The sequence below is a fragment of the Amia ocellicauda genome, chromosome 15, assembly GCF_036373705.1.
Source record: "Amia ocellicauda isolate fAmiCal2 chromosome 15, fAmiCal2.hap1, whole genome shotgun sequence".
Taxonomy (NCBI): domain Eukaryota; kingdom Metazoa; phylum Chordata; class Actinopteri; order Amiiformes; family Amiidae; genus Amia; species Amia ocellicauda.
The window spans coordinates 17,627,489-17,653,826 of NC_089864.1; the positions used below are offsets into that span (position 1 = coordinate 17,627,489).

General features: G+C 37.9%; 3 protein-coding genes across 4 annotated transcripts in view; all 3 read left to right on the top strand.

Annotated features, from left to right (window-relative positions):
- otogl (otogelin-like) overlaps positions 1 to 10,083 on the top strand; it is a 43,009-nt gene extending 32,926 nt beyond the window's left edge. The window contains exons 40-55 of the mRNA XM_066723745.1: positions 153 to 370; positions 608 to 749; positions 1,006 to 1,191; positions 1,460 to 1,672; positions 1,789 to 1,893; positions 2,272 to 2,379; positions 2,494 to 2,595; positions 2,774 to 2,878; positions 3,205 to 3,245; positions 3,479 to 3,542; positions 3,691 to 3,869; positions 3,970 to 4,074; positions 4,300 to 4,419; positions 4,975 to 5,020; positions 8,168 to 8,247; positions 9,464 to 10,083. Coding sequence (XP_066579842.1) covers positions 153 to 370; positions 608 to 749; positions 1,006 to 1,191; positions 1,460 to 1,672; positions 1,789 to 1,893; positions 2,272 to 2,379; positions 2,494 to 2,595; positions 2,774 to 2,878; positions 3,205 to 3,245; positions 3,479 to 3,542; positions 3,691 to 3,869; positions 3,970 to 4,074; positions 4,300 to 4,419; positions 4,975 to 5,020; positions 8,168 to 8,247; positions 9,464 to 9,664 — 2,015 coding nt within the window. The 3' untranslated portion in view covers positions 9,665 to 10,083. The remainder of the gene's footprint in view (positions 1 to 152; positions 371 to 607; positions 750 to 1,005; positions 1,192 to 1,459; positions 1,673 to 1,788; positions 1,894 to 2,271; positions 2,380 to 2,493; positions 2,596 to 2,773; positions 2,879 to 3,204; positions 3,246 to 3,478; positions 3,543 to 3,690; positions 3,870 to 3,969; positions 4,075 to 4,299; positions 4,420 to 4,974; positions 5,021 to 8,167; positions 8,248 to 9,463) is intronic.
- Positions 10,084 to 14,180: 4,097 nt separating this feature from the next.
- Positions 14,181 to 22,152, top strand: LOC136771457 (uncharacterized). The gene is made up of 9 exons (XM_066723780.1): positions 14,181 to 14,394; positions 14,985 to 15,071; positions 15,249 to 15,380; positions 16,190 to 16,334; positions 17,086 to 17,343; positions 17,511 to 17,728; positions 20,594 to 20,783; positions 21,011 to 21,304; positions 21,759 to 22,152. The coding sequence occupies exons 1-9, from the start codon at positions 14,377 to 14,379 to the stop codon at positions 22,049 to 22,051; spliced, it is 1,635 nt and encodes a 544-aa protein (XP_066579877.1). The 5' UTR covers positions 14,181 to 14,376; the 3' UTR covers positions 22,052 to 22,152.
- A 311-nt stretch (positions 22,153 to 22,463) lies between these two features.
- The window catches only part of ptprq (protein tyrosine phosphatase receptor type Q), a 60,113-nt gene continuing 56,238 nt past the window's right edge, over positions 22,464 to 26,338 (top strand). For both annotated transcript variants that reach the window (XM_066723778.1, XM_066723779.1), the window contains exons 1-7: positions 22,464 to 22,908; positions 23,217 to 23,477; positions 23,910 to 24,040; positions 24,145 to 24,274; positions 24,417 to 24,567; positions 24,740 to 24,846; positions 25,339 to 25,436. In XM_066723778.1, the coding sequence (XP_066579875.1) occupies positions 22,566 to 22,908; positions 23,217 to 23,477; positions 23,910 to 24,040; positions 24,145 to 24,274; positions 24,417 to 24,567; positions 24,740 to 24,846; positions 25,339 to 25,436 (1,221 nt within the window). In that variant the 5' untranslated portion in view covers positions 22,464 to 22,565. The remainder of the gene's footprint in view (positions 22,909 to 23,216; positions 23,478 to 23,909; positions 24,041 to 24,144; positions 24,275 to 24,416; positions 24,568 to 24,739; positions 24,847 to 25,338; positions 25,437 to 26,338) is intronic.

Consider the following 26,338-nt stretch of genomic DNA (forward strand, 5'->3'; position numbering starts at 1 on the left):
CAGTTTTTTCACTTACAGTTTCAATTAAATTAGTAACATTACAGATAAAACAAGCTACTTTCTTGCATTCCCATTTTTTGACACTTATTCCTCTAAATATGGCAGCTTTAGAGTAACTCACTGTGTTATACCTGCTTTCTTATGACGTTGAGGCTGCTGTGATGGGAATCCCGCAGACGACCTGAAGCTCTCCAATGGGACGATCATTAAGAACGTGGAGGACATCCCAGTGTTCCTGCACAGCTGGATGGTGCACACCTCGGAGGAGACGGACTACTTCAGGAGAGTGGGAGATAACTGCACCACTGGCAACTGCACTAAGTGCTTCCAGATGTTGAATCAAAGTCCTTTCACTGTGTGTCATAGAAAGGTAAAATATCATTTTCATCATTATGATTTCTTAAAATTGTTCCAAACATATCACCTTTTTTAGTATAGAAAATATCATCCAAAAATATTAATTGTATCCTTTTCAGTTTTACATTTTTAATAATGTTTGCTTGGAATTGTCTAACTGTACATTTAAGACAAAATTGAATTGATGAATTGCTTTTAGACTGGTTAGTACTGTGCAGCTGTGTCATTTTAAAATGTTCCTTTTATGAAGGTTTCCCCAGAACAATTCTGTGACAAGATCTGGGCTGGAGATCTGCATTATAAAGACCACGAATGTGATTTCCTGGCTGCATATGTGGCAATCTGTTACACTCACAACATCTGTATCAACTGGAGGACTCCAGAGTTTTGTCGTAAGTTGAATCTCATGTGTTTTTTTTCCCGGAAAGTGAAAGTGTTTATAATCTCTTGAAAGACAAAGTCTGCTCAACATTTTTTATTGAAATTCCTGTCGTAGTCTAGAGTCAATGATTGTTCCAACAAACAAACACAAATAATATAGATTTAACAGACTGTGAAAAACAGAAAACATTAAGATTTTAAATTGCTGTCCATAAAGTATGAGGAGTGTGATGTGCTTTGTTCATTCATTTTGTTTACCTCAAATAGCACTGAAGTGCCCCCCAGGAAAGGAGTACCACCCTTGTGTCAGCACCTGTAAAACCAAGACGTGCCAAAACCGAGAGTATTATGAGGAATCCACCTGTTCGTATATTAGGGAGGAGTGCGTGTGTAAAAGTGGGACCATCCTTCACCGAGCCGACTCAGCTTTCTGTGTCACAGAGGACCGGTGCGGTGAGTACGACCAACAGGAACCCCAGGAATTATCCCAAACTGTAATGTGGAAAATAACTCCATGCTGATGACTACTCAGGCAACCAGAGTTGAATCATGACCTTAGAGACACACAGCATCAACACAACCATCATATACAAAGAAAACAAAACATCTGCTAACAATCCCTGCAGTCACTACCATTATATCACCTGAACCAGAAAATGGTGAGAGTTAGGAGATTGGGTGATGTTGAAATGAGCTGTGGGCACTGCCTCTTGTCCTCCAGTGTGCACTGACAACGAAGGACGTCCCAGGGCGCCGGGAGAGGTGTGGAACGGCTCCAACAGGGGCTGCTGCATGTACAAGTGTGTGGAGAACGGGAGCATCATCGCCGTCGAGCCCGACTGCACTGAAGTGCCACCTCCCCTCTGCGAGAGAGAGGGAGAGTATGTCATCGATGTCATTGAGGACGGAGCCTGCTGTCCCAAGAAAATCTGCGGTCAGTGACGGGATGCCCGAATCTTTGTCCGTGACACGTGTTGAAAAATAGTTGTTTGTTTTTCTCGCTATCTTCAGTGAGTTTAACTAATCGTTTGATCCTTTTGTCTCTCGCAGAGTGCAATTTGACCATCTGTGATAATGAGGTTCCTACTTGTGAAAATGGAAATAAGCTCATGATTGGATACAGCACCGTGTCCTGTTGCCCTGAATACAGATGCGGTAGGCTGTAATCATGCACTTACATTGCCTTTCTCCAACTATTATGTTCACAGTATATCACTGTTTTCCCCAAATGATGTTTTAACACGGTTGAGGTTACGTGAAGGGTAATGCAACTCCACAGGCCCTTTCATCATGCGAGGGTATAAATGCTAAAGTAGGTCTTATCGTGTTAGCCTTTCAATTCAGTACTCAATCTGAACTGTTTAAAAGAAAGATCAGAGCAATGATCCTTCCAGCAATGGATGTCAGCTTTTCTAGAGGTAAGCTTGGTTAACAAGGTTATGTAACACTTTCCATTTCACCACTGTTCGTTAAATTGCTGTCAGAAACGCAGCGTTGTTCACTGAATGCTGTGTTCCTCCCGTTTTTTCTCAGAGTGTGACAGCATGGCGTGTCCGACTGTGATGCCCCCCGATTGCAGAGAGGACCAGTTCCTGGTGGAAGTGAGGGAGGACAAGTCCTGCTGCTATTCTTTCCTCTGTGGTAAAACAGTGTCGGCTTACTGACTCTTTTAAAAATACTTGGGTAGCATTGGGTAGCAAACATAGTCATTTGTCATCTGTAGCCACTCTTCTGAAATGTCCTGTTTTCTTCCAGTCTGCGAGTCTTGTATCGAACCCATTCCCACATGCAATGGCGGTGAACTTCTGGCTGTTGATCTCAATACCACCCATCGCTGTTGTCCTCAATATCAATGTGGTAAGAAACCCTTCCCTTGTGAATCAGTTACATTCCTTCTTTAAGAAAAGTGGTGAAGGAATACTCTCTGATTATATTGGTTCTGTCACTCTGGCTTTCAGTTTAGCCTGCAGATAACGTCAAAAGATTACAGCTTATACCTGGAAGGTCTGATCTGTTTTTTTCTCTCTGACTGCAGTCTGTGATGTGAGCCTGTGCCCAAGAACTAACACTGAATGCTCTCCTGGAACGGCTCTGGTGAAGAAGACTGTTCCTGGACACTGCTGTCCTGAGTGGCAATGCGGTACCCTTTGAAATATTATTTAGAAGATATAGTTTGAACAGAAAGGAAATATACTGAAGCTATGGTGTGTTCATTCTGTGTAAAATGCACAGACGTCCTGTGACTTTTGCTATTTAACAAAATATATACATGATTTTAACTTAGCTGACCATTTTGAAATCAATCTGATACAAGCGCAGTAAAAGAACAACAGTAGCCACAGTTTGTAGTATTTCCTCTTGCTTTCATAATCAGATTATCCTCTTAATAAAATTGTATGATGCTTGACAGAAAATCCCTCAAAGTTTCCTTTTGTTACTGATTTTCACATTTGTTGTTTCTAACAGAATGCAGCTGTCAAAATAATTCTGTCCCATTCTGTCAGGTGGTAAGTGCATACGTTAATAAAATATGTATTTTTGACTTTGACTGTAACAAAATTACAAGTGCATCTTGTATACTTTGTATACAAACTCTCCAATGCAAAAGAGAAAGAAAGCTTATATTCAAGCTGTGGGATTTAAATGTTCTTTAAATATTTATTTACAATCTTGGGTTTATATAATCCATTAAACAAAGATGCTCAGTGTTTTATATTTTCTCTTTTCCATCCACAACTAGGGAGAGATTCATGTTGAGGACCCGGACTTTACCAGTGCCTGTGGTTGCACTCAGTACATTTGCAGTAAGTTTCCACCATGAGAAAAGTATAATAAATAAGCATTTGTAACTGAAATCAAATTGTAGCAGCAAAAGAAACACATATAATACATGGTGTGTTGTATTCTCTGCACAAAAGTAATCTGTTTCCCCCTGTGCTTTGTCTGTTGAAGAGAAGGCAGACGTGTGCCTGTTTCAGGGAGTCACTGTGCTGAGCCCAGGCCAGTCCATGGTCCAGTACTTTGAAGGGGACCTCTGTTACACAGTGCAGTGCCTACACGAGATGGATATCGTCACAGGTTTCCATGCTATGGAAGTGTCCACGGTTAACTGCTCAGAGAAATGTGGAGCTGTAGGTTCAGTTCTTACTTTCCGATTTTAAATCCAACACAGATTGCATGGCTGAACCATTAACTGTCCTCTGATTCTTGTGGCTTCTTTCATCCCTGTAGCATCAAGTTTATGTTCCGTCGTCAGACTCTCACATCTGTTGTGGCTCCTGCAAGAATGTGTCGTGCACTTTCACAAATGAGAACGGCACCATCGATGTCTACAGGGTAAGTGTAGTAAACAAAAAAAAAAGTTTCTATAATATTCAAAATAACAAAATAATGTGTCCCATAGCTCTCAACCAGTTGGTCAACTTTTTGTGGGTAAAAGGTGAGCCAGCATTTGTTTATGTGGTCTTACAGTGTTGGTACGGCTGAAAACATTGATATCAGGAACTGTTTCATTCAGCTTTGTAATGTTATTTTCTCTGTGTGTGTTTATTTGGATTGTAGGCAGGGATTACATGGGTTTCAAACTGCACTAGATATGATTGTGTGGAGACTGCGGTTGGGGCTGTGATACTTGGCTCCGGAATTGTTTGCCCACCTTTCAATGAGACTGAATGTATACAGGTTTGTACTAACTGCCACCGAGCATCTATGAGCTTCATACTGGCTTGCTTATGTCTTCAAGTAATTTGTTTCTAAGGTCGACTGAGGTGAGGTTAAGCTTCCTTGCTCCTCACCATTACGAGCCCCTTCCCTTTTATGGAATTTTACATTTAATTTATGGGTTATTTTATGGTAAACATGTGCATTCGAGATAAAACAAAATCTTAGTCCTCTTGACATCAAATCAGCACTAACAATCTAATATAAAAAAGTAAGTATTTGTCAGACAAAGCTTTTGTTCTGTGAGAACCTTCCATAGAATAAAATAGTGTCATCTAGTATTAGATTGACACAGAATCTGGGAACACTTTTGAAAAGATGTTGTTCCCTAAATAGGAATAGGATCAGAACAGAAGGGTTGAATATGGATGAAAGATGTTGTATCCAGTATACTCTCCATGAAGGGTGTGTTCTTGTCCACTTCATAATATGTAAGAGATATTTACTGGTCATATCATGTGACGCTTTTATCTGTGGTGGCACGGTTTCCTGACACACCCTCCCCTGTTGTTCCAGAACGGGGGCACCGTGCAGAGCTTCATCGACGGCTGCTGCAAGACATGTAAGTGCCCGGGACCTCACGTCCTGCTTGTCTGGCTTCTGGTACTGGAGTGCTTCTGTATAATTAAACTCAATGGCTGGGGGGCTGAGATGTGGAGAAAGCATGTAGTGCCCCGATCAAGGGAAGAGAGATGAACACAGACGCGATCACAGCGACATGGCTTTCTTGTGGCTGCTGGGGAATGCCTGTTGCAGGCTGCTCGAATGATTACTGAGCCCTGATATTCTGGAGTATAACTGTGACATCCTCAAAATCACCAAAAGCGCACACACACATTTCTGATTGAACTCGGCTGGTTTCTTTCAGAGTCTATTCAGTTTCTCTCTGGTAACCTGTGTGTCACATGAGTAGAGCGTCAAATCAAAGATGTTTTCTGACATTTGCACACACTGTAACACAATATTGGATGTAACTCCAAGGGAAGGTTTAAATATTAGGAATCTATATATTTTTCATTTTAGGTTTGAAACATCCATTTTTTGTTTTTACAAAATAAAGCAGGTGTAGAACTGTATAAGCACAATCTCGGACAAATACAGAATATGTATTAAATAACTTTTAAGGAGATAACCACAAAGTAAATTGCATTTTGTTGAATTTGAATTTATCTAATCCTTTATTTAATTATTATTATACATTAATATTACCACTTTAAACATATTTGTAAAGATTTAATGATACAAATGTAAACTTTGCATTTGCACAATGCCTACCTCATTTCCTTATAAAAATGTATGGTTTACATTAATTTACTAAAGCAGATACTGTCCAAAGTTTTCCTGTCTATAAACAATTTTAAAAATGCATAAGAAAATAGTGGGAATTCAAAAAACAATCAGTATAAAGCTCCTTGTGCTGTAGGAACCAGATACAATTGATGTGCAAATCCCATTTCAGATGTCTTGGTGACAGACACTGAAGCACTTTTATCTCTATCAGGTTGTTGATATCGAGAGACCGTTATACTTCAGAAGAGGTGATAGCTGTGGATGCTAGGACTGTTTTGCAATTCGTCTTTGAATCTCTTGCTAACCTGATGCAATGTTTTAGAGGGGCGCCCTGCAGACTAAAAGCATGTGCTCTTACTGAATGGATTAAAACAAAGACACTTTACACAATAAGCAGAGCCTGAAAACAGCTTCTGCGTGAGCAAGATACCTTGATTTAATGCATGCTGGAATGAGCTGATTCATATATTGTGTATTCATAAATATATAACTGTTTTTCTAAAACATTGCTATTCCTGATAATTCTGCCAGGTTCTGGATTGGGTTTATTACCATTTACCATTAGCCCAGTAGCCCCAACTGGTAGTACTAATTGTGATACAGGTACTATTAACATTCATGTGTTTTATCTTTTCTGTTATGATGATGATGCACATTAAAATTAATATATTAAAGTTTAAAAGGAAATTTCGATGTACTTCACAGTACTTTAAAACATACTATTTAGCACATAAAAGGTGAAATATCTAATTTAATTTGTGTTTGTTTTACAAAGGCTCCAGATTGTTGAGATGATTCTTCGTGTTTAAAGGGATACTTCGGCATTTTAGCCTGATTTCTTACTCACCCAGAGTCCTATGATTCCATGGAAACCTAATTTAATGCTGTGTCCACCTTGAAGAAATTTGAATTTATCGTTTTGTTAGCTCAGCACAATTGAACAAAAGAACAGAAAGTAGTCCGTAAGTCAGGAATTATGGGAAAACTGATTCCTGACGATTACCAGTCAATTAACACATTTATTGAACTGTTTATTTACTATTTATAGTATTGTAAGACTACCAATGACAAACGGCCAAGCTTTTGAGTATTTAAAAGGTCTAAAAGCCGATTTTTGAGAGTCTGGCTTTTGTGACCATTTGCTTCCAGCAATTGTGCTAAGCTAACAAAACGATACATTCAGATTTCTTCAAACTGGATGCACAGAATTAAAAAGGTTTCCATGGATTCGTATGATTCTGGGTGATTAAGACATCTGGCTAAAATGCCAAAATACTGAAATATCCCTTTAATATAATCCTGTCTATTGCTAAATGTGTACCAATTAACTGCTTTAAAATCCAACTGAAAGGCAGGTGCCCTTTAGGGTTGCAGCTGATTCTTTGACACACATAAAAACATTCTCAAGGAAAGTATTAATTAGCATGATGGGCATCTGTCATATGTGACTTTGAATTTTGCACTAGAATTTAAAACATGAAGAAACTTTCTGGTGAAGTGTTTGTTCTATATGTTTATTTGATTACTTTCTTCTTTTTGCATGTACATGTAGGTCTTATTTTAAGTTGTGTGTTATTACAAATGACAGATACTGTAATGCCTTTAAAAAATTATGCTGAGAGGTAACTTTCAATGCAAAAACAAAAATCTCTCTATGAAACGATTTTCAAGTGCATTGAATTTTAAAGCATGATAACTGTTTACCGGGGGTGTATTGGGGGACAGCATCAAAAACGGAAAATGAAATTATAATTAGAGATAAAAAAGTTAAATTAAAAGGGGAATCAAAGTTTTTAATCAAAATAATAAACATTAGCAGAACATCACCAATGCCTTTAGGTGTATGAGATCACACACACAGTGGTGGATTCTTTTGTGTCATGCAATGAAACAAACATCAATCATCCTGAAAGGCCAGATCACCAGTTCGAATCTTAGCTGTCCCATGGGGCTCTGCCAAACTCACCAAGTGTGGAGTCCGTGTCTGTTCTCCCACTGGCACTTAGGCTCCATTGTCTCTGTCGCACAAACCAGCATGAGGAGAGGAAAGTGCTGTGACAAACTTTTCTCGGTGGGTGGGAGTGTGTCCTTCCCCTCCCCCGTGGTCATTTGAACTACCATTAAAATTCCTAATTGGATATAAATCATTTGAATTTGGATTTGGTCAACAAAACATAAGCAAAGTGTTCCAGATGAGTAAAAATGTCTTACTGTAGAAGGGTTCTTCAAAAGCTTACATATTAAAAGTCTGAAATATTACGTTTTAAGTGAAATGTGTTGTTCTTATTTACCATGTGTTACAGCAGTCTGTTTTAATTTGGTAAACGTGCTTAATGTTCCCCAGACACCATTTTCTTTTTTTTTTCCTTGGCTACAATGTTATTGCTTTCAAATAACTTTCATATCTTTGTATGATCAGGTAAGGATGATGGTCGAACCTGCAAAAGAGTGACAATCAGAACCACAATCAGGAAAGATGACTGCAGAAGTGGCACTCCTGTAAGTCTTCTCATTGGGCCTTTCTCTGTTTTAATTATATAATAAATCACATGCCAAAGCTGTAAGTATGTAGTTTACACTACATGGCCAAAAGTATGCGGACAGCTGCTCATCGAACATCTCATTCCAAAATCATGGGCATAAATATGGAGTTGGTCCCCGCTTTGGGCGATTAGCCCTGGCTCACAGTCTGCGTTCCAATTCATCCCCTAGGTGTTGGATGGGGTTGTGGTCAGGGCTCTGTGCAGGGCCGTCAAGTTCTTCAACACCGAACTCGAGAAACCATTTCTGTATGGACCTGCTTTGTGCACAGGGGCATTGTCATGGAAACAGGAAAAGGCCTCCCCAAACTGTTGCCACAAAGTTGGGAGCGCAAAATCGTCTAAAATGTCATTGTATGCTGTTGCATTAAGATTTCCCTTCAGTGGAACTAAGGGGCCCGAACCATGAAAAACAGACCCAGACCATTATTCTAGACCCAGACCAGTGTTCTCCTAACATCCGCCAAACCCAGATTTATCCGTCGGACTGCCAGAGGATGAAGCGTGATCCATCACTCCAGAGAACGCGTCTCCTCGGCTCCAGAGTCCAATGGCGTTGAGCTTTACACTCCAGACGATGCTTGGCATTGCGCATGGTGATCTTAGGCTTGTGTGCGGCTGCTCGGCCATGGAAACCCACTTCATGAAGCTCCTGATGAACAGTTTTTGTGCTGATTTTGCTTCCAGTGGCAGTTTGGAACTCGGTAGTGATTGTTGCAACCGAGGACAGATGATTTTGACACGCTACGCGCTTCAGCACTTGTCTATTGCATTCTGTGAGATTGTATGGCCTTCCACTATACGACTGAGCTGTTGTTGCTCCTAGACGTTTCCACTTCACATTAACAGCACTTATAGTTGACCAGGACAGCTCTAGTAGGGCAGAAAATGGACAAACTGACTTGTTGGAAAGGTGGAATCCTATGACAGTGCCACATTGAAAGTCACTGAGCTCTTCAGTATGGCCCATTCTACTGCCAATGTTTGTCTAAGGAGACTGCGTGGCTGTGTGCTTGAATTTATACACCTGTCAGCAAAAGGTGTGACTGAAATAGAATAATCCACCAATTAGAAGAGGTGTCCACATACTTTTGGCCATGTTGTGTATGTTATAGCATTTGTACAACATGTTTGTATACCTTCTTTTGAGGTGATTCTTATGATTTTATTTTCAGGTAACAGTCTACTCTTGTGATGGGAAATGTCCTTCGGCAACCATTTTCAATTTCAACATTAACAGCCACGCACGGTTCTGCAAATGCTGCCGAGAAAATGGCTTACAAAACCGCACTGTGCAGCTCTACTGCACAAGAAATGGCACTTCAGTTGACTACACCTTCCAGGAGCCAATGGATTGTACCTGTCAGTGGAATTAGTCTTGTAATGAGACTGTTTTCAGGAGACTGCATTGCTGAAGCACTTACTAGCAATCAAATTTCTGGGATCCAGTACTGCAATGTTACTAATAACATATTTAGATATGAAAACATAAATAACATAGGTAGTCTTTGTTTTTCTGTTTTTTTTATTCAATACAATCATATACCTTAAAAGTGATTTGACATTTTGTGTTTCTAGTATTGTTTGTTAATAAAAATACTGCAGATGCCAAAATTATTTTTTTAAATAGTTAATCGCTTATAGTAACTGGATAAATTACCTGAAAAACCATGATCTGTGGTTCTTCAGAACCTTAATGATGTTTTGTATTACAATATTACACTTGACAGTAATATTTCTACAATGTTTCTTTTGGCATATCCCACATTCACCAAATAAAATTATTCCTACAAAGGTTAAAGTATTATTTTGTCAATTTATACACACACAACAACCCTTGTTTCATTATGGTTCAGGACTGTAGAGAAAATTGGTCACATTCTGCAATTTTGTTTATGGTCCATAGTTAGTGTGTGGAGGTAAATTGGTTTTAATTTTTTATTTATTTATAAGTTTCGTCAATACAAATCAAGAAAATGAATTCAGTTTGGATTATTGCATAGTTTACATATATGTATATATAAGATTAATAACAATGTATGTTTCTGTTATTGTTTATTACTGATGCCTTATATTACAATTAATTAAATATATGTTTTCAGCAGGATAATTAGTTGGAAATACAAAATGCATGACATGGAATATTGTGAGACACATCAGCTGTTGAAAGTCTGCATCCTACACAAGCCACCAATTATACAGCTAACTTTCCTGCTGACTTTTGTTTTGTTTTCAGAAACTACTAATGAAACAAGTAGGTGCAACCAGTTCACCAGTCTCCCTCAGGAAACTGCTGATTCATAGCAAAATAATAAGAATCAACTCAGATGGGTTAGGCTTAGGATGTCAGAAATAAAACACACAATGCATGAAACTTGTCTCTTCATGATCACACAATTTTCAAGCTCATTAGTGGTTTTATTAGCTCTGCACAAAATATTCTATAGCCTGAGGGTATTTTAATTAATACCATTTGTGATTGCAATCAGTGGAACCAAAAATCCAATGCATATGTTCTAAAAAGATGTATGATATCTTACACATGTTACTATATTAGGGATACTTCTACAATCTTTTGGCTAAATCAGCTTGAGGAAAATACACCATGAACAATACAAAAATTATATTTTCATCACTTTGACCTACCTTTATTTAGAGGCATTTTGCTATAAGGTTTTTAAAAAACAGCAAAATGTAAACAGCATCCTGGAAAAGCACCCATAATTAATTTTAGAGAGAAACCACAAAACGTAGGCATCCATTCATGCAAATGTTGTGTTTATTCTGCTCAAAATACTGTTAGCCTAAAGTGGTGGAGTATTTGGTGTAAATTAATATTTTAGAGTTGCCTAAGAGCATTCATAATCGGCTCATTGCCAGAACCCAAAATGTAAAGCTGTAACCACTACAAAGGTTAAAGTAATACTCATTTGTATTGTAGTTTACCCAGTAGAAGCACAACACTAATGGAGGTCTTTCTAATTTCTCAAATTCTGACCCTAGCTCCACACAGTTCCTTTAGCTTTGAATTTAATTGTATTACAATGTTTAACCTTTGGGTTAAATGACACAACCAAGACTGCCATTAGTGTAAGGGTTGAATTTCTACACCTCAAACTCAGACTGGATTCATGGATGATTAGGCATAACTTCAAACTGTATTTCTGATTTATCAAGGATTTAGTCAGAACACCAATTCTAGTCAATATCAAAATGTTAAGCTATAGTGAGTCTCCCACTAACATTTTATCTTACCTAGTAGTAACACAACCTTCGCTTTACTAGTAATGGAAATATATATACACTAGTTTCTCTAATCCTAGTCTGATCCTTACATAGATCCAGAGTTGTGCCAATCACTTTTCAGGACATGCTTTTAACACAGCCAATCACTCGAGGAAGACACTTGTCAGTCTTTTGATGTGGCCATTCATTTATAAAAGTAAGGCGGGATTCAAACACTTTTCCCGTTCAAGTTTCATGTAGTTTAATACAGACAACAGTGACCATAAGCCTTTGCAAAGTTTTCTGCTTTGTTATTTCCTGGTTAGACATGTCACTTTTCTTTTCTGCCTTGATATATATAGAAAGGGTTTCTCAATTAAAGTAAAGTATTAAGTGCTGTTAGTTTTTTGTGAATGGTTATAATTAAGCTAGTAAATTGAAATATGTATTTGATGTATTTCTTGTTTTAATTGTTATGCAGTTTATAGCAGACTACCGCCATATTACTTTTTCTATTATTGCTGAGCCTTTGTAATGATGTTGCCGATTAATATAAGAAGTAATATAACGTGCTCCATGTTGAATGCACTAATATGTGATACTAATTACTTTTCTCTCAAGAAACAAATAATAACTAGTAATATATTATGTTTTATCAGTAACGACCCCAACACTGAATGGATCCTATAGTTTTTTATTTGCATTACATCCTTTAATCTTGCTAAGCTATGTTTCACTTAGTGTCAGAAAGTAGTCACATTTAAATACGGTATGAACCCTGTGCATTTATTGTGTAGCATTTTTACTTTGTAATTTGAAAAAGTATCCAATTGTTGAAGTAGATAATGGATAACTAAATATAAAGTGCTCACCATAATAGCTGTAAAACAGGATCATAGAACAGGATTAATGACGTTATGAAGGGTATATTTCCAAGATAATGTGTTTTTTGCACTTCATTCAAAGGCCAAACTGGTTCAACTTTGAAGACGGTAAAATAATATAATTTTCAATATCTGGTCTTTCAAGACGAGATCATGTCGGTTATTCCTTTGGTTCTTGTTAATGATCTCAGCAGGATATATGGATACATGACTGTGTATCTACCACATTCATTACTACACCTGCCTGAGCTTCTTGCAGTGTTTTTCACCCAGATCCTTGGCTGACAAACAGATTAGCAAGAATGCAAGACAACAAGTCACATCCCCACTGTTTGACTAATGGCTGTTTATACTGATCCCCCTTGAGGGTGGGATGGTCACTTTGCTGTTTTGAAAGTGTAATTGCTTTCTTACCACCGTAGAATCGCAAGATCAGCAATTGTAGAGGTTCACAACTGTGCCTGACCTTATTACAGCAGTTGCTTTGTTGTTTGATAAATTCAATAGATTCAGTATATTATTTATGTGTACTTCTAATCTAGATACCCCATTTGAATTTTGATTAGGTGATATCCTCAATTCCTAATTGAACCAACAGGTCATAATACAGTAATCATTTTGAACTGCCCTTTGTTGTTATTAAATGTAATAGATTGAAGGTATATTCAATTGTTGTTTTCTCACAATGCCAATCCATAATTTGACTGTGGCTATAATCGTGAATCACCCATCTGAACTGTCTGCTTGGTCCCACATATCATAGCAATGGGTCAGTATCATAAAAATGAATGCTAACAATTTTGAGTTTTGTTTTATTCAGTTATTTATTTATGGATGCTTTATCTAGGATTGGTCGGATTAAATCAAAACCTTGACAGCAGACTTCAAACCTGGACTTTAGAGCAGTTACATTTATGAGCAGAAGACAGAAGTATCTTACAAATCATAAAGCCCTGACCAGTTTTGTGGTTTTCTATTAGTGGGTGTGTCAAAGTTTTGATTTAATCCCAGCCCTCAGGGTAACAACAATGTGCTGATTGTTTTATAGGGAATTGAAAAGGATGTGCCTATCACATTTTAACCCAACATGTCAATTTTCTCCTCTTTGTGGACAACATAAAATGATGAACAGTATTTCATTAAACAAAGTCAATTCAATCAATTATTTGGATAAGGTGGGGATAGGAGGATGTGATTTGCATATTAGGTAGAAGTATACAAAGTCAGTCTTTTGCAAAAATAATGTAGTAGTTAAGTCTTTTTGATGACTGAATAACACCTTACAGTTTACAAGCTAGCCCAAGATGGACAGTTTTCATGCACAGAATGCAGTTTTCCAATTAAGAGCACAGCAGCCGAAGCCACGCTTTGGAGGCAACCAACTGGATTCAGTTTCTGTTGGGATGAATTACCATACTAATACAGTCGGTATAAGCTCAGGACGTCGTGTAGCAGTGAGGAACTCAAGGGTTTATGGAGTGGAAAGGATTGAGCCAAACTGAGCTTCACAGGAACAGGCTTGTACGTTATCGGATGTCCAAAAAGCATCCATGCAGGCCTGCCACATCACCGCAGAGCAACGCAGCAGCCAATGCATACACGCACAAGCCCCATCGATGGCACACAAACCCCCCACACACGCCATCATCTCCCAGCCGGGACACACACGGACTCCCGTGCGCCCACCACGCCGCTCCTCCGCGCCTGCGCACTGGAGCCCGGCCGCCGTCGCCACGGCAACCCCGGCCCCCAGTCCCGCAGAGAGAAAGGGGCAGCGATGGCCAGAGCGAACTGGGACCGCGGAGAGGGGCCCGGGCTGCAGCGGGGCTGAGTGGGACGAGGGGGGGAAGGAAAGTGCCAAATAAGAGCAAATCCCATGCGTCCTGTGCCTCTCCTCAGAAAGCAGCAGCCGCCGGTGCGGGACAGTGAGGGGGAAGCGCGCTAAATTCAAAAGCCATCACTGCGCCGCTGCGAGGAAGATGGGCAAGCAGCAACAGGTAGCTGGACAGTTTGTACTTATTTTATTGTCCTCTGAAACGAGCACATCCGAGGGAGCTGTTTCTAAGCCCAACACTTAAGGAGTGTGTGTGTGGGAACTGGGATTATACACATAGTGTGTCGTGCATTGGTGAATGCATTGCGTGATTATATATCAAGGCATGCAAACATCAATTAAAAGTGCCGGTATATGAGTATAGGAATTGCAAAGCACTATGTCCTTTGCTTTGCGTGCAGTCTGCAGTGGCTCATTGCTACGGGCTGGACTGCAGGCGGCTGTGGGTGCACTTTGTACAGCAGAGCAGTGTTTGAAACAAATCTGACTTATTTTGTGTGTGAAACGCAACAGTTTGTTGAAGACACAGTGTGCACTTCTTTGCTCTGCAAACGATTTGGCGATTGCTTATTCATGAATGCAGCTCTGCTTTGTACAGATGCTCTCCATGCAGAGACCTAGTGTGGTTTAGTGCACACTGAAAATATAGGTTGTTTTTGTGTGTGTGTGTGTGTGTGTTTTTTTTCCATTGGTATATGTGTTGTTAAATGCTGCCTCCAAGAACAACAGAAGTTTGTGTGTGTCCTTATTCAGGGATTTCTCTTGCATGCCTGCACTCTTGTGGGAATGAAGCTCAGCCGTCTGGTGCTCCTGCTGCTTCTCTTAGATGACTGCCTCCAGGTAAGACAATGTGGTTTCTCTTGCTGCTAGTGTTGTGTTGTTGTTTTCTTTCAACTATTCCTTTCCCGTTCACCCATTCCTTCACCTGCTTGCTTAATGTTGGACTGCTTGGTAAAGGCAATGAATGGTGTGAAAATGTCAGCACAATTCAGCTTTGACTCTTTCAATCTGTTGCAGGCTGATGGTCTTAATTGCTTCAAAGCTCCTCACTCCACTGCAGTCTATGTGCAATGGAGACATTTCCCCAGTAATGAACAGCCGGACTGCTACTTATTGACAACGCAGCTTAGAGAAAGCAGGAACCAAATGGTAAGAATATCTGTTTCTTCTCAGTAGCAGCCATAGTCACCTGCAGCTTTGCACAGTTAGACTCCATGATAGAAAGCAATTCATTATTTTTTATGTATTTTTTGTACAATCCTAGATCATTCACCATTCTATAAGCCTGTACAGTATAGGCAGTATCATAACAGTCCTAAATCACATCTGTATATGTGGGAATACAGCAGGTTTTTAGCACAGTGGAAGCTCCTCCATGCTTGACTGACTTTTTAAATTGCAGGTCTCTCCATTTTGTCTCACAAACTTTGTATATTATGAAAGCCACGTAACTTGTCATCCTTTGTGTAGATGTTTGAACTTCATGACTTTTAAATGTGGGATTGTTTTTCCTGTTGTTAAATTAATAGTCTTATTGTTCACGGAAAACACTTGGCTTGGATTTATAAGTTGTGACGGTCCGTCAGTATCAAGTGCAGTTAACCGGAGGGTTTGTATCAATTACTTCCTAACCATAAAGAAAGTGTTGTTTTTAGAGATAAGCCATGTCATTATGTTCATCCTTTTTGTAAGGTTTTTTTTCTATAAATATTGAATGTATCTGTTATTTGCTTTTCTTATTTTGCATAAAACAAGCAGATGAGTACAATGCCGAAAAAGTTTGAGGTTGACTTTCAAAATGTTTCAGCAATCTAATTTAATTACTACAGCTGGTAGAACTAGTCTAAGTGTCCCTCTGATATTTCCTTCGGAAGGACATAGTATAAAATGCATCATCACTGGTTTGTTTCAGACGCCTGTATAGTGTTTGCCACTCACCTGTTTGATTCTCAAAACAGAGGTTGCTGAATACATCTGTGCTTTCTGGATGTGTTCCTGACTGCAGTACTTTAATCAGTGAACTACAGAAAAATAAAGAGTACTACATTTACGTGAAAGCAGTAAAAGACAAAGACATTCTGGAAACTAAGTCCTTCAGTATAAGTAAGTGGATATTCAAGATTCAAGTGGTCATATTTTGTGAAAATATGCCAAGTTTCCTTTACCAGTAGCATGATAACAAATATGTCAAATTAATAGATAGTAACAGTTGTTTTTAATCTTCATTAGCGTGCATGAGCTATTACATGTCACAATTTCTGTCAGGAATCTGAAAAGCAGTATCAAGAAAACATCCTACAAATCAGGCAAAACTTGGTATTTATAACACCGTGTAACACATTTTTTTTTTTTTTTTGTTCCTGGGTAGTAAGTGTTATTTCCTAATTGTTTATGCCTCAAAAGTATAGAAAATTGCTATTATTCACCACAATATACTGTAAATACAGTATAACCATAAAGCTTGAAAAACTACTCACTTCTAAATGTTTTGTAGTCATTTGTGTATTACTTTAGTATAAATAAATGTTAATTTGTATTCATATGTTGTTTTTTTCTGACTTTATGTGAATGAAAAGACACACATTTGCCTGTTTTCTCATTGGAAATAGTTGCATTTCAAAATATCACTGTCCTGGTCACAGAAGCAAAGTTTGTGGGGAATAATTGCCATTTTCTATACTTTTGAGGCATAAGCAATTAGGAAATAACACTTACTACCCAGGAACAAAAATTGTTTTACATAGTGTAATAATTTGTAGTCTCGGTATGACTTTCTTTGTTACCTGTATATTTTTACATGTTATTTTCTTGGCCTTTCATTTGCACTCATCTATTTGATTGTTTTCTCTTGCAGATACAATCACAGAGTCCAGTATTAAAACACAAACAGCAACTACAGATGTGCTTTTTAGTTGGAGTCTTGTGAATGATGAAATCAAAGTGACTATAAAACTGAATAATTATTCATGGAGAGTACCAAGAAATCAAAATACATATCAAGTAACTGATTTAAAACCTGGCACCATCTACAATTTTTCATTGGAATTTAAGAGTCAAATCCAAAATCTCAATATCAATGTGACACAAGAACTAAATATTCTCCTTGAAACAGGTAAACTGTGTTTTCATTTCTTTATATTTATTTTGCTGTAAATTTATATAAAACCAGTTATTCTGTGTACTATTTACATTCTCTTGAAATCATGAAAAGAAAGCCAGGTTTATCTTGCTAATGAATACAGGGCAGTTTCTAATTAATCTGTACTTTTTTCTACACAGCTTTATGCCCTCAAGGTTGGGTGTCTTATGAAGGAAACTGCTATAAATCTTGGACAAACAGCAAACAATGGATTCATGCTCAGCAGTCCTGTGAATTGTCCATGCCAGGATCTCACCTTGTCGATATCGAAACTGAGGAAGAGCTCCAGTTTCTATCATCGTACCTGTGGAATCTGAATCATATGGTCATGCTGTGGACCGGGCTCAATGACAGACAGGTTGGCCAGAAGAAGTCTATTCATTACCATATTGACTCAATTAATAGGTTTTTCAATTTAATTTCAATGCCATCCCCAAACAAACCAAGAAGTGTTGTACACAGAGTGTTATTTACTGATTACAAAACACATAACCTGTGGAATGTTTTAAATCAATCATTGAATAACATTGTTTCAAAGGTATGAATACTGTCAATTGCAACAGTATATTATATCCTTATAGGTGTCAGTAGTTTACAACCTCAATCTAGCGTTATACACCGATCAGCCATAACATTATGACAGGTGAAGTGAATAACACTGTCAGTGGGTGCCATGACGAGCTACTGTAGCTCAAATTGCTGAAAAAGTTCATGCTGGTGCTGATAGAAAGGTGTCAGAACACACAGTGCATCGCAGTTTGTTGCGTATGGGGTTGCGCAGCCGCAGACCAGTCAGGGTGCCCATGCTGACCCCTGTCCACTGCCAAAAGCGCCTACAATGGGCACGTGAGCATCAGAACTGGACCACGGAGCGATGGAAGAAGGTGGCCAGGTCTGATGAATCACGAGTTCAAGGTGTTGACTTGGCCTCCAAATTACCCAGATCTCAATCCAATCGAGCATCTGTGGGATGTGCTGGACAAACAAGTCTGATCCATGGAGGCCCCACCTCGCAACTTACAGGACTTAAAGGATCTGCTGCTAACGTCTTGGTGCCAGATACCACAGCACACCTTCAGAGGTCTAGTGGAGTCCATGCCTCGACGGGTCAGGGGTGTTTTGGCGGCAAAAGGGGGACCTACACAATATTAGGCAGGTGTCATAATGTTATGGCTGATCGGTGTATGAAGCATTTGGCTTTACTTGCTTGACTAAGGGGAACAACAGACTAGCAGAAAGGGCCTCGTCATCGGACATGCGAAGAAAAACATACTGCATGTTCTCAAAACTTAGATACTTCTTCTTCATCAGATCACCTGAGACCCTTGTTGTTGAATGTCATGTGGTCACCCAAATGATCCCATCTTAACTCATGAAATAATGCCAAGAGCTTGTGTCTCACTGAGGAAGTAAAATGTCTATTTCTGTTTTACATGCCAGCTGTGTAGTCCTGTAGCGTCTACTGATGGAAATGCTACTCTGTTTCTGTTTGACAGCAACAGATGTTCAGTTAGATGTTTTTTAATTGCTATGTTGTGGGAGTATTGTGAGTTTAATTAAATTAAGAGAGAAAGACTGTTATTCAAATGAGTATTTCATGCTGTACAGTATATTCATGTTTGGTTTTGAAATTTAGTTTGGTTATGATCTTTCCTTGTAAATACAAAATTAGATACAACCACCTGGAGAGCAGGGTAGAATTATTATGCTATTTTCTCCATTTACTTAGTCTTACCTGTATAACTTGTTTTTCATGTTAAAATTGTTGACTTCCTAAGAAGAATTTAGATCATTTAAGCAAACAGAAATCTTATGACAAGGAAAACACTGGTGAAAAAGCTAAAGAGGACAGACATTTACAATGTTAACAGTAATTTGCAACTTTAATACATGGCTTCCTCATTTAAAAGTACTGCATGAGATAAGTGCTTTATTTTGAGATGACAGATTGACTGCATTTATTTGTATTTATTGTGGGATATTGGATGGGGTCATGTTGTCCAGTAGCCTCCGTCGTTCTTTCTCACAGTGCACTCGCCCCTTTTTTGGTTCGGAAAAAAAAAAGGGATCTCACATGCATGCATTTTAAAGTATAATTTTATCCATTTATAAAGGGCTTTCCATGACAAAGCCCCACACACTTTAAATTACTGAACGTATCCTGTTATATTCTGAGAGGTCACCCACCCTTTAGGGGCTACTGGGAATACTGTATTTGAAATACTTGCAAATGTTAAGAAATAGAGACTGACTGCTGCAAAAAGGTTAGAAACACCAATATCCTTGACAGAATGAGGTATCTGTTTGAAACCTGGCTTGCAAGGCTTAATCTGATACGCCATGGAGTCCCTTCTATCCAGCCTTTAATCCCAAAGACAAGAAGAGTGCGTATCATGTTTGTGAGAGAGACTGTGGTGACCTTTTCCTTGTTTTATCTTTTATCAGCACTCTTTAAACAGGAAACACCTGTTCAATCGTTACTATGAACAGGAGAAAATCATGCAGAAGTGCAGATAGTACAGTCCTTAGCTTAGCTGTTCCTCCTCATTACTTCCACAGTGACACAATTTTAAAAGTTTAATTTATAAATTATAAGTCTAATGTAATCACTTTCAAGATGTCAGTATGTGCAGGGGGTGTATCCCTAAGGCCGCTGTCTATCTGATCATACTGGAGGCTGTTAGCGAAACATTTGTGTTCAAAATCTTTTGTTTGCTGGGGTTTCACCAGCTACTAGACTAGATGTCACACAATGGCAGTTTCACACACAACTCACACTGGCATCTTGAAGTTCACGGTGGCAGACTTTAAACTTACACATTTATAAACCTATCAGGATGAGAACAATGGAAAGGATAATTGACGGTTTGTTACTTGCATAGGCACTTTTGTCACAAGATTACTGCCTTAGAAACTGCTATTTTGACCTTTGTATTGCTTTGTAACATCGAGACAAATGATAGACCCCTCAAGATGTTTATTTACTGTAACACACAGAAGCAATTGAAGAGTGAAGTACTTCATCAATTTATTCAGTTGCCTTGTTATGTTTTATCTGTGAAATAAGAAACGATAGATACTTAGCTCTTAATTCGGTAAATTTAAATTCTAGCCTTTTCAGTGGATACATTAAATTGGAAAATGATAGGTTAGTATTGTTCTACATTGTCCTGCAAAGATGAACATATTGATTTGACATGTCAGACATTGTTTTGTTTCACAGAAGGAGGGAGAGCTTCGCTGGTCTGATGGATCTGTCTATAATCTGAAGAATATCGTGACATCACCACTGCCTAATCTGCCCCTTAATGAGACCAACTGCTTTGCTATGCAAATGAATGCCACCGGATCCAACTACTTCTTCACAGGATTCTTCTGTTACATCCCATTACCATATCTTTGCCAGTATAAATGTAAATATTTGACATTTTTTAAATATATGTTTTGTAGAGGCTTTTATCTTATTATTTTATGTATTTTCAATAACATTTAAGGCTGTAATGGAACTATTTGATCTCATCTTGTCAAATTGCATAGGAAAAAAAAATAGTGTATTAAGACATGCAGAGATTACACTGTAACATTAATTAAATAAATATGTACATATCTTGCTTATTATAGGTTTAATTTCTTTTCATAGTTCCATCATTGCCTCTACATTTTGAATTTGAGCTGGAGGATGTAAAGGAGAAGGAGGCCTGGTTCAGCTGGAGTGATTTAGAGAACTGGCTGAAACCAAAAGACACAGCAGAGATGTATATTGAGTATCAAACAGAGGGTTCAAGAGACAAACTGCACGCCGGGTTCCCTCTCAACGTGACAAGACTGGTCATTTCCAGACTGTCGCCTGGCCATGTGTACCTGTTTGCATTTAAAGTAAAACACCCTGGTGGTGCTTTGCTAACACTTGGTCCTGTTCTTAAAGTTCAGACAAGTAAGTTTGAACTTTGTTTACAATATTCTCTACTCCTATATAGTATTTGCAGATAAGTCATTATATTCTGTTGTTTTGTTTTGAGTATATACATCGATCAGCCATAACATTATGACTACCTATGACCTGCCTAATACTGTGTAGGTCCCCCTTTTGCCGCCAAAACAGCCCTGACCCGTTGAGGCATGGACTCCCTGACTTCTCTGCGGCTCTGCAGCCCCATACGCAACAAACTGCGATGCACTGTGTGTTCTGACACCTTTCTATCAGCACCAGCATTAACTTTTTCAGCAATTTGAGCTACAGTAGCTCGTCATGGCACCCACTGACAGGTGCCATGATAACGAGATTATCAGTGTTATTCACTTCACCTGTCAGTGGTCATTAGGTTATGGCTGATCGGTGTATGTTTTTAAATTAGAGGCTCCAGTAATACAGTTTTTGTTTCCTCTAGGGCCTAATCCACCTCAGAATATTACAGTGAAGAAAGTAACCGCCAAGGAGATTCCCTTGTACTGGACTGCTCCTGATAACTCCCAGAATGCAACATTTGATCATTATCTGATCAGCTGTCTGGATATCGTTACCAAAACACTAAACACCTTGGTTGTGGAAAACTACAAAACATCATCAGTTGTATCCAACCTCAGACCCTATCACCCTTACAGCATCACTGTACGGACAGTTACAGTGCTCGGCTCAGCAAGCTGTGTGGATTCACCTCTATCTGTCATAACAGGCATGTGATAATGGATACTACAGTATTAGCGTTATACATCAACACTGTATCAGTTACTTTACTACACTGAGTAATAAAGAGTTCTCACTATGCTGGGAAAAACTATGATTTTACCTACACTTTTGCCATGGTAAAATAAATAATGTAATAATTGAGAGATGCCTTGAGGTAAAAGGTTTTGAATTTGTGATTTGTATAGGTGTCAAATATGTAATTTTTTCTGTGCAGATCAATTTGATTTACATTTTCCTCAGTAGTATACTTGTAAGCGTGGATGTTTGAAATAAACTTTCTTCTGCAGTTCTGTATATCTTAAAGATAAGCAATAGCGTATATATATAGATGAAGATTAAAAGCAGAAAAAACAGTAGTTTCATCAATATTAAACAAAGTAAACAAAATTATCAAACTAATGTTGATATTCGCCTTTAGTTTAAAACAAGCAAGTATGTTTTCATTCTGTAGATAATAAGGTTTGTACAATTGCACATTTTGTACATTTGCTGAGGTTTGTATTACTGTATGTGTATAAATTGTAATTTTATTACATATATTTCACAGAAATCATATTTTTTCATCTTTATTGTAGCTGTGAGTCCACCCAGCAGTGTTTATGTAAACCCAGAGGATGTGGGAGTAAGGAATGTAACAGTACACTGGGAATCGGCACAGGAAGAGGAGATTGATGAGTATTATATCCTAGTGAGATCAGTCACTGTTGGAGGTGACGTGAAAAACTACTGGGTAAACAGCTCAAACTGTTTTGAAATTAGCATGCTTACTCCTGGCATGACGTATGAGATAGGGGTGGCGGCAGTTAAGCATGGAAACATGAGTGAGATGAAGACTGTCCTACAGACTTTAAGTAAGTTTGTTTCATCTCCTACTGTTACGGTTGGCCAAGGCTTCGTACACAGAATATATTACTTTACTCTGTTTTTTTTTGCATTTAAATTCAGAATTGTTTAAGGATATGTAAATAAAAGAAATTGTAACTCATGGCACAGCTTTATTTGTTTTACTTACTTGAGGTTTCTAAAGCATTTTGAAAAACAAGTACATTGTAAGAAACACCAGTCATATCTGACTTATGAAGTCCTTTCTATTCGATTTCTGCTTGATACTGTTTGAGTCTTTTCATAGAATGATGGATATTTTTTTTTTTCTTTTCAGAGCCTGAACGAGTTCAGATAGTTGTTCCATATGAACTGAACACTCATTCTGTGGTGCTGTATGTCCAAAAGCCTCATGCTGGTGTCTTTGATGGAATAAGTGTTACATACAGAGGTGGGAGTAACAGAAAATCCCTCTTGAAGGGTGAAGATAAGATTACCATTGAAAATCTCACCCCCGGAACTGAATATGAGTTTTCTGTGTACGCCACGAGTGGCAGTATGGCCAGTACGGCCTACCAAGTCCCAACTGTGAAAACCTGTGAGTAGCAAGAGCTTTAATTCTTCCACACAAACACTGGTAAGCTGTCAAAGCTGAAACTAACAATTCAGACTAACAACAAATATGAACAAATATATACTACATAGAAAGGCAACCTTTAAACTGTAGGTGGGTTTTAATAAATGTATCGCTTTCATTCAGTACGTGTTTCTTACACTGTTAAAAGTAACATATTGGCATTGTTTACATACTGGTGAATATATCAGCTTAAATAATAAGTTAGTAGTGTATGCGTTTATGCCACTTAGATTTTTATTTAGCCTGCCACTTAATTATATTAATTTAGTCACTGTTTACTACGATGTTCTAACCAAATTTTGTGTCTTTCCCAGCTTACATTTGAAAGTGGTGAGGGCATTTTTCAGGAAATTGCAGAATTATTGAAGTTATGGATTTATTCAACTTTTATAGGTCTGGCTCCACCAACTAATGTCCGTGAAGGCAACGTTTCAGAAACCTCAGTAGAGATTGTGTGGAGTGAGGCCGAAGGGAGCCATCAGAACTATGAAGTTATCTGTATTGACTGTGGCTCCATGTTCATGGTAAGAGAGTAGACTACTGGGGTGATATAAGCAATGTTTTATATAGTAGTTTCCCTTTTTCACTAGACTGACACAACATTAATTTTCCTTGCCTGATCTTTTAGGTTCAAAAGGTCAAAGAGGGAAGGGGAGTTTTTACACATCTGGTTCCTGGGAAGATGTATAATTTTTCCATTCGAACCGAAAAGGAAAACTTCAAGGACAGCACTCAGGTGTTCCAGACAATCCGGACAGGTAGTTTTTTAATTGCCACAATTTTCTCTCTCTCTTTATATATATATATACACACACACAAATAGTGTAATTTTGTGTGTGTGAATTAAAGGCAGTGTGTCTCAGACGAGTAGTAAACATCTGTATTTCTCTCTGATTGCAGCACCAAGCCCAGTAAAACAGTTACAGTTTAATAAGACTTCTGACTCCATCACTGTCAGCTGGCCTGACACTCAGCATGTTTTCGATGGCTTCATTCTGTCAATATCAAATCGAAGTTTTAATAAGGAAAACAAGTTACATCTTGATCAAAGGTAGGAGATTCTTTTCATGTGCAATGTCAAAATTAAATAAATGGTAGTCTTTGATACAGTTTTATCATTTTCATTTAAAAAGATGTTTGACTAAACCTGTCTGTAGAAGAAATCACATAATCAGTATGGAATATTACTGAAAACTAGTACAAATTATTATGTGCCTTAACAGGATATTTAATTGTGGTGACCTTACACCAGGAAGCACCTACGTTATTGATATAAGGACTACGAGTGGAAACAAGAAGAGTCTTCCCACTGATATCAGTGTTACAACATGTGAGTTTTTCAATATTAATAAAGTCTGATGCATGTGCTTTAGTATGTGTAAAGCTTTCATGGGTAAGCTAAGAGTACTACTGATAATTAAACATCATCTTACTTCTTCCAACAAGTTATATTTCTAAATATGCAGCAGTTCCTCACCTGACAAGATAAACAAACACCCAACAAACAAAACTAAGTTTGAGATCGTATTATTAGAGATTTAGGAAAACATCTCTCAGAGCCCCCCCACCCCATAGCACATATACTGCCCTCTGGTGGAAACAAAAAGGTGTCTTGCACTTTATTACAATATTGTTAACCATAAAATAAGATGTACAGTACACTTAATAAGTTATAAAATAACCTTGTTTTTTCTCTCGTGTGCTCATTTCTGTGGTAATTTTTATAACAGTATATGTTTGCCCACAAATTAATTGCTTCAACGTTATTATTACGATTTATTATTGTAAATTATTATTCTTAAAAACAACTTCTGCATTGTAGTCCCAGAACCGCCTATCAATGTGAAATTCATTGAACAAGATGAAAACTCAATGTTTGTATCTTGGAGCTATCCACGGGGCTATTGTGAGGCCTATAAGGTAAGCTATTTTTGTGATAAATTAACAAAACAGAGGTGATTTCTAATGATGAATATTTACTGATAAAATAACATATTACTCTCAGTTAATCTAGCTATCGAAGTATGAATCTCATAAGAACCAACTTAATGGATTCCTCATACAGTACTTTTGAGAAACAGTGGTACCTGGCACAGTATCCAGAGTGTTTTCAAATTTTTCACTAAGTGCATACCTCTTACTTTACTACTACACATAGTTTGTATATAAATAACTCTAGAGCACAGACATACTAATGGGTATTTGAGTTGAACATAAATCAACGAATTATCTGCAATAACATGGGTACATGTAATACATTTCCTGAAGATATTTAGAATCCTGTTCCAGATGTTTAAAACCCAGAATATAGATTAGTGTTTTCTTTCTGTTCACTGATCTGGTACCTTTAAACATCCCATAATTGTTGGTAGGAAAATAAACATTTTATTGAGAAAATGTGATAAAATGACACAATCAAAATGTTAAGGAATAAGACACAAACACACAAACAAGAAACTCATAATAACTTGTCAGTGATATCTAAGATTCATTTAAACTAGTCTGTGAAGTTCAAGAAAATAATGGAAAATGTAACTTCTAATTGTATTGTAGATATACTTAATACAATATAAAATAAGGGGTAAACATGCCTTCACTGCACTGTACCACAGTGGATCATGGAAAGGCCATTATATATCATAGGCATGTTTTCTATAGTGGACCATATTTTACACATAGTCCAGTGTAGCAAAGCACAGGCAATGCATTTTGAACCAATAGTAAATTACTCTTAAATGATGGTTAAATATCAATAAAACCATGTTAAAAGTGCAAACATACTGTAGTAAATGTACCCAGGTTAGCATGCATAATGGTAAGCG

What these genes read in the sequence shown, in the direction of transcription:
- LOC136771457 (XM_066723780.1), top strand. An exon ending in CCGGGCTCAATGACAGACAG is followed by an intron (nt 17,729 to 20,593) that starts GTTGGCCAGAAG and finishes TTTGTTTCACAG; the next exon opens with AAGGAGGGAGAGCTTCGCTG. An exon ending in ATATCTTTGCCAGTATAAAT is followed by an intron (nt 20,784 to 21,010) that starts GTAAATATTTGA and finishes TTCTTTTCATAG; the next exon opens with TTCCATCATTGCCTCTACAT.